General features: G+C 35.0%; 1 protein-coding gene and 1 pseudogene across 1 annotated transcript; one reads left to right on the top strand and one right to left on the bottom strand.

Moving 5' to 3' along the window:
- Positions 1–433: 433 nt before the first annotated feature.
- LOC108336679 (UDP-glycosyltransferase 87A1-like) lies at positions 434–4,096 on the top strand (annotated as a pseudogene).
- Positions 4,097–4,862: 766 nt separating this feature from the next.
- Positions 4,863–6,563, bottom strand: LOC108337679 (uncharacterized). The gene has a single exon (XM_017574253.2). It carries the CDS (start codon positions 6,530–6,532, stop codon positions 4,961–4,963), a length of 1,572 nt encoding a protein of 523 aa, XP_017429742.1. The 5' UTR covers positions 6,533–6,563; the 3' UTR covers positions 4,863–4,960.
- Between the last annotated feature and the right edge of the window lie 1,822 nt (positions 6,564–8,385).

Genomic DNA, 8,385 nt, shown 5'->3' with positions numbered 1-8,385 from the left:
TGGAACGAGAAAGCATTTACCTTTGTCGTCGGACCATGCTCACCGGACGTTTCCATTTCGCACTACAACCTCCACGAAAAACACCAACTTGACGAAAATGGAGGGAGACACAGAGAACCAACAACGAGAACGCAAAATGAAGACCTAGGGACACCAATCGTTGATTTCCAATGAAACAGACCAGGGGTATTTTTGGAAGCTCACTTAAAACAAACCCTACGTAGTTCAAACTCCACGTTTTCAAAAAATTAAAAATTTCAAATTCCTCCAATCCAAATGTGACGCGTGGTGTTGTCAAAACAGTGTTAAAAAAAGTTGTTAAAGTATCGGGTCCTTTTCTAAACACAAACATATGAAAGCACGTGTTCTTGTTCTGTAGCTTTGAACTTTCATCTTCCAAGACTTAATTGTTTCTGCAACCCCTAAGTCCACCATGGAAGCTCCTTCAGCTCCATCAACTTGTCCCTGTCACCTCGTGGCCATGCCCTACCTGCAAGGGGCCACATCAACCCCTTTATGAACTTCTGCAAGTTGCTTCTCTCCAACAACACTGGAATCGTCGTAACCTTCATGGTCACCGAGGAATGGCTTGCCCTCATCGCCTCCGACCCAAAACCCGACAGCATCGAACTCCGTTCAATCCCCAATGTGGTACCATCCGAACTCACTCGCACAAACGAACACCTCGGTTTCTTGGAACCTGTCATGACCAAAATGGAAGCCCCCTTTGAGGAGTTGCTCCGTTGCCTTCAGCTGCCGCCAACGGCCATCGTAGCTGACACCCTTTTGTATTGGGCAGTGGTGGTTGGAATCCGAAGGAATATTCCGGTGGCGTCATTTTGGACCATGTCCGCGTCTATGTTCTTTGTGCTCTACCACCATCACCTTCTAGATCAAAATGGACATTACCCTGTCAATTTGTCAGGTAATCAACATCACAAATTATTTATCTTCAACTCATTAAGTTTGATTATTATAAATTTTTTATTAGTTTGAAATTGTGCTTTTAAATATGTGGTTTTCGTTTTTATTTTTTTTTAAAATGTTACTTTTGTCATAATATATTTTACTCTACTCTTTTTATCTGTATGATATATTTAAATTTTAATTTTTCAGTCCTTATTTTCTTCCAGAATCGTAAATAGGTTTCCTACTTCTTTGATGTCTCAATTGAGTCCTTATTTTTTAAAAACTGTAACAATTAGATCCTTGCCATTAAATTGGACCTAACAGTGTTAATGGAAGGTTGATGTGGCATGGTGATGTATGTTTTTAATCACTTTCACAGTACCATATTTAGATAATTTATTCTTTCCTTCTTTGAGTTTTTTTTTCGTAAATGGACCCACCTTTGAAGGGTCATTTCTCTTTTGGTTGGTCTACTGCAAGTTTTGGACTTAAGGGAGAACTTTCTTGTTCCTATTCCTTTTGGTTCAGCTTGCGACGTAGGAAGAAATTTCTCCTTCCTTCTTCTTTGGGACTGGGTTTCGCGGGAGGGAGGCAAGCTCTGACGGCAACGGCGTTGCGCTGGCGCTACGGTGACGTGACGCTGACGCGTCTTCCCTTCTCATTTCGTAGTGAGTGTTGTAGCGACGAGATTGATTTTCTGGCGACGTCGCGACAAGGGTTTTTATTTAGGTTTCTTGAATATTCTTTGTAGATTTTTGATTTCGTGATTTGGGCTAGGGTTTTAATTTGGGTTTCTTTGTTCTTGTAATTTGATCTTGCATTTGGGGGTAGGTTTTCAAATTGATATTTGGGTGTTCTTAGTGGTGGTTGATGGTGGTGGTGTCAATGGAGACGTTGATGGGTGCGGCCATGGGTCACGGTGACTGGGGATGGCAGTGGCATCTCTGAAGAAGAAAAGAAAAAACTGATCTTGTTTGAACCAACATCACAAGAAGCCGAGCGGAAGGTAGAAGCACCATTGAGAACAATCTCCAAGTCACTAGAAACACCTTTTTAACCAGCAAGGATGTCAACTCAGCCTGCATAAATCGTGATGCATACTTCGCGATTGTATCAATGTTAGCTGTGAATGAACCCTAATTTTTCAAATTGAATCTCCAATCTGTGTAATTGATTTCCAATTTCCATGAACCCCTACAATTTTATAACGAAGTTTTCCCAATCCCAATCCCTAATTTGAATAATTTAAATCCCTAATTCATTCTCAATATTTCATTCATTCTTTCCAATTTCTTTTTTTTAAAAAAAATAAAATATCAACGTCAGAATCACATACATCAAGTAATAGAGTCCACCTCAATTAAAACATAGTCCACTATGCCATGTCAACAAAAGACTAATGTCGTTGGGTGTCCAATTTAACGACAATGGTCTAATTGTTACAATTTTCACAAAATAAGGACTCAATTAACACACCAAATAAGTAGAACACCTATTTGAGATTCTTGACGAAAATGGAGACCTACCGAAACATTAAACCTACTTTTAAATGCTTTCCTTTTACAAAGAGGAACATGTGCTTATTTTAGATAGGATCCAATGTGCTTTAAAAAATACGAGGAGGAAGTCATTAACTTTTAAAGTGAGAGACGATAATCAAAATTCGAAACTTTTTAAGAAAACATGTTAATCTTAAATAATGTGCCAGTGATTTATAAATTTACGGACATTGAATCAATACCGTTAGAGACGAAAGTGAAATAAACGAAAGATCAAAACAAGAAAAAAAAACCTAGAAATTTGATGTTATATTATATTATAAAGACTACAAGTTATATCTTATTAATGCTTATGACTTTACATTAATATTTATCTTATTAATGTAATGTGTATTTTCAAAGTACATAATGTTCAGGATTATTTAATCATATTCTCATTCTTTTTTAAAGTTTATTGTATTTAGCATAAATAGTCATTATAATGTATAATTATACATCAGTTGATATAATTTACAGAAAAAATACGAACTTCTAAGACTATCCCTACTCGTCCTGGTTTCTGCTTCAAAAGATTATTTGAAGTTCACGAAATTCCATATCTGATATGTGGAAACATTGAATTTACGGATTTCTTTTGGTGGGAAGCGTGTGGATTATATTCCTGGGATTTCCACAATGCGCCTAACAGATTTTCCGCTAAACGATGGAAGTTGTAGAAGTACACAAATGATGCAGTTGTGCCTAAAAGGTTTCAAATGGGTTTCCAGAGCACAATATCTTTTATGCGCTTCCATTTACGAGCCCGAACCTGAAGCCATCGATGTCCTAAAAGAATAGCTGCCCTTTCCCGTATACACTATTGGTCCTGCCATACCTTATTTTAGCCTTCAAAACACTCCCACTTTGAGCACTAACAACGGGAGTAGCCATGGCTACATGGAGTGGCTAGATGCACAACCTGTTGGTTCTGTTCTTTACATCTCACAAGGGAGCCATTTCTCGGTTTCAAGGGCTCAAATTGATGAGATTGCATTTGCTTTGCGAGAAAGTGGCATTCTGTTACTGTGGATTGTTAAGGAGTGCATTTAAGTCTGAATATGTCGACTCTGATATTATATCGAATATTATATTAAGAAGTGAACTTTAAACTTAACTAAACTCTACAAAACTGGTTTGTAAAGTAAAGTTTACATTCACTTATATACTGTGAATTGGTCCTATCTCTAGTTGATACGAGACTTTCAATGTGAGTAACTCATGTGGGGACAGTGGATTAGTGGGGACATGGTGTGACCAATTGAGAGTGTTGTGTCATCCTCGTATTGGAGGGTTTTGGTCTCATTGTGGCTGGAATTCCACAAAAGAAGGTGTGCTTGCTGGGGTTCCGTTTTTGACCTTTCCAATAATTATGGACCAACCATTGGACAGTAAGATGATAGTAGAGGATTGGAAGGTTGGTTGGAGGATGAAGGAAGACGTTAATGTGAATAGTTTGGTGGAAAAGGGTGAAATTGTATCGCTACTGCAAAAGTTTATGGATTTGGACACAGCTTGGAAGGGGAATCAGGGAAAGATCCAAAACTCTTCAGCGGATATGTCTTCGTGCAATTACAAATGGTGGCTCAGCCGTTACTCATTTAGATGCCTTTCGTAGAGATTTAATGCATATAAACAAAATAATGCAGTAAACACGTGGTAGATCATTTAGGCACTTGTTTTCAATTTCAACTATGTTTGTTTAGTAACATTTTTCTATTTAAATTTCACATTATAATTATTGGTGTTATTTTCAAAAGATACAGTACTAGTATCTCTATTTCTTTTATTTGAAATAAATTAGTTTGTTATCAATTTAGTATTAATATTTTTTAACATTATAATGTCACACCATTATGAAAATTTGGAATCTTGATTAGATTAACATACCTAAATATAATCTCATATATATATATATATATATATATATATATATATATATATATAATAAGCAAAACACATCTAAACATCAGTAAATAAAATCAGTGTTGAATTAAAGCATAATAAACAAAATGATATTATTAAATACAAGGTATTTTCGATTTTATTATTGATTGGATCTAAGATTTTATGGATATTTTTAATAATATATTTCTTTCCTCATCGTATTTTTTTTTCATTATAAGATTCTAATCTCCAATGTTGATTAAAGATTGAATGTAGTTACTCAATCCAAGTTATGTATTTTTTTTACTCTATAATATTAAAAGAATGTTAATTTTAAATTAAAATTCAAATAAAATTACACTATAATATTAATGCAAATAAATTTAATATTTCAAAAAAGTAAATTAAAAGAACTGTGCTAAAATATGAATTTAAAAAGGATTAATTAATTTTTTAAAAATAAGTTCAACTTCATTAGTCTAAATACAAAAATAAATACATAAAATTAAATTCTAAGTAATTATTCCATAATTAATAGTCATTCCACTAATAACTTTATTTTATTAGTTTGATTTAAAAAAAAATTCAAATACAATTCAATAGTAATTATTAAATGTCCAAAAAAAATACTATAATTTCCGTATCTTCTTCTTCAGCAAATCAGTAACTAAATGGAACCCTCCATCTATCAGACCTGTCTTCTCCTTATTGGGGTAAAGAATATTCCCCCCAATCTTGTTTAGCATAGCCAATATTTGCCGAACGTCTTTAATATCATTATTATTAGGGTGAATACTATCCCTCGACTGGTTTAGCATACCCAAACTTTGCCGAACATCTTTAATATCATCAACAATAGACGATTCGTGAACCGAAGTCGGTGAGATTAACTCTGGTGTCAGCTCGCCCAATGACTCCGACACTTTAGGAACGATGTAAGACAAAAGATTCGGCAAATAGTTATCAGCTGTTATGGTGGTATCGGTAAAACTTAGTAGATCAGTCGAAATTTTCTTGCAAACTTTCTCGACTGCGGAGACACCCGCAGCATCATGTATCCCTGAAAAGATGTAACTGCAGAGTCTCATTTCATTGGGAAACAGTATCTTCCCAACAGCCTTCCACGTTTTTGACCACTTTTCAACGTCCTTGTTGGGCGTTTGAAATTGCAACCCAAGTGGCCGTAGACACTGTTCTACAAACGCTTTTCGCGATTTGCTGTAAATGTCGATGCATTCGTCCATGAAACCTGCATCCACCATCAGCTTCCCGTTTTCCTTAAGGCGCCTCATAATTCCCAATGGAAGTACATCCATCACCAAGTTGACGTTAGGATCCGATACTTCTTTGGAGTCAAACACGGCTTTAATGTAGTTTTCGACGTGGCTACCAACTATGGGAACAAGCCTCTGATTCTCCTTTTCAAGCTCTTTTATACAATTCATGAATTCTTGTTGAATGATAAGACCAGCATCTTCCGGATGTGAATCGCTTTGAGTGAGTAGATGGTCTCGAAATCTAAGATCCTCATCTTCTGGTGAACTACCTAGAGTACTATCAACATCAAAATTAGCTTGTTGTGCATCACTCTCTGTGTCATCAACTTCAATGATTAAGAGTTGATTTTCTTCGTCGGGCTGAAGATTCTCCTCTGGTGTGTCACTCGGATAGTCACGAAGCTGGAGGAGGGAATAAGTGAAACCTGCTCCAACAATGACTAACCACAATCTGATCTTCATGAGTTGTATTGTTAGAGCTCCGCAGAAGAAATAGAGTAGATCAATTTGGAATCCAAATTGACTGAGATTTGACAAGCTAAGTGACATGGTAGCAAAAGCAGCACAAGAGATGAGACTGTATGCATCAGGTTTACCCTTCACCACGTTATCAATGAAAAAGGAATAAACAGAAGTGAGCATTAGAACCAAAAATGCCAAATGAGCTTCCAACCGGAGAGAGGTGGAGCTCGACCTTGCCGGTGCGAACAATACGGCAAGGCAAACAATGAAACTGAAAACAATATAAAGAAACATCTTCCAGCAGCTCCAGTTTCCGAGCAAATGGTTTAGAAACGAACTGAGTCCATAACAGATCAGTCCAACAACAGTTGAAGCGAGACATAGTAATCTCAGTACCTTTGGTTTTTTCATCCATCTCAGAATTTGGCTGAACATGGCCATCGTATTCATCCAACCATTCATCGACCACAAACAGATAGCCTCCTTGTGGTGAATTTAAGAAAAAAAAGATCACTGACTGAGTCATATTGGTCGAGTCATATAGACCCCACACGCATATCTAGAACGGGGCGGCGGTGGGGTCGATGGCTGGGGCAGGTTCTGGGAGGGATTTTGACATCTCTTTTGACATTTCTAAAAAAAAAATACTCATTTAACAATTTTTTTAAATATTAATAAATATAATTAAAATTTTATTATTTTAGATTTTAATGCAAATGTTTTTTTTTAATGATATTACCATATCACCACTTTAAAAAAATAGAGATGATTTGTGGACTGATCATTGACACTTTCAATAAAAAATACTTCTACATGATAATTTCATGAAATAATATTTTAATAATTTTTTTCTAATTTTTAATTTAAAATGTTAATATATATGGTTATATATTGTAACAGTGAATTTACTAAACCACTCTTGCTGCTAATCCATCAAGACCCCACACGTTATATCTGTGGGGAGATTCCACGAACTTGTAGTACTTGTGGACTCTGAAGGGTGTGAGAGTCCTCAGTTCACATGTTAGACACTCATAAAGCGTGTTGATTTGAAAGAAAAAATGAAGAAGATTGTGTATGGAAGGACAAAGTCTAAGAAGAGAAACTGGAAATGGAAAAGGTTAAATACTCACGTTCTTTTTCGAATTACGCTGGTATCCTAATTTTGTCAACTAGTTTGAAATTCGTATGTTGGCACGTTTTTTTATATTAATTTATTAAATTGATAAATATTTGAATTATGTTTATAATATTATTGATATTCTTTTATAATTTATTTTACCTATTATTATTCATATTATTGGGATTGAAAACTCTTTGTTAGTTTGAACGAGATTTTTCGTAGCTGAAAAAGGGTGATCCATCTGGACTCTCGGAATAATTGAAAAAGTTTAAAATATTTATGAACGTTTTCATTATTATAAAATGAGTATTCTTTAAATAATATTAGTTAACTTTTAGAGGAAATAATATTAGTTAACTTTTATAGGATAAATCATTATTGATAATAATTATAATACTAAATTGTCAATTATAATATGTGAATATTACTTAAATAGACGTAGTGTTAAATGATTTTAGAATGAGGAGACTAAATGAATTTTAGTCAACTGTGTTATTTAGTATGTTTAGTAAGAATCAGTTATTATTGTTATTTTGATTTTATGAATAATTATTTTTAATTGATATACATATAGTGTAAAAAATATTTTTAAAAAATAAAATTTAACTTTTTTGTATTGTATTTTAAAAAATAATTAAAAAATATTAAATATTATTTCTAAGGTAGATCGGAATCATGTTATGTCAGGCCTCGTTAAAAACACCCAAAACCCCACCTGTTTAATCACAATTAATGTATTCAAAACCCTGCTCAGAAACATTAAAAACGCACTTAGAAAACCCACTGAGCGGACGTCAGGTGTCAATAAAAGAGGATCAGAAAATCAGTTAGTGGGATACAGGTGTCAGCAGGAGAACGGACGTTCATTTTTAAACAAAACTGAACTTTCTGAAATCCGCGTCACTCTTCTGCATGCACCTTCTTCTTCCCAAACTCAGACTTTTCATTTCCTCCTCCTTCTCTCTAGAAAACTCTTCCTTCTCTCTACTGAAACTCATCCTTTTTCTTCTCCGTTCATCACTCAGAAACCATAGAAGTACTCCCGGCGCCGTAAGCTTTAGTTTGGACCGAACAGTTTCAGAGTCTGAAGCTGGTAAGTTCTCATCTCTAATCGTTCGTTCTTGGGTTACATGCAAAACCAAGTTTTGGTTGCATGCAGGGGTACCATCTAAATTCTTCTTTATATTTCTGG

Source organism: Vigna angularis, chromosome 7 (assembly GCF_016808095.1).
Source record: "Vigna angularis cultivar LongXiaoDou No.4 chromosome 7, ASM1680809v1, whole genome shotgun sequence".
In the NCBI taxonomy this organism is placed as follows: Eukaryota; Viridiplantae; Streptophyta; class Magnoliopsida; order Fabales; family Fabaceae; genus Vigna; species Vigna angularis.
Note: the sequence above shows the minus strand (reverse complement) of the source record. Positions and strands in the feature narration are given on the sequence as shown.

Bases quoted from the DNA above. Each gene is read 5' to 3' on its own strand.
- LOC108337679 (XM_017574253.2), bottom strand. From the start codon at position 6,532: ATGAATGGTTGGATGAATACGATGGCCATGTTCAGCCAAATTCTGAGA.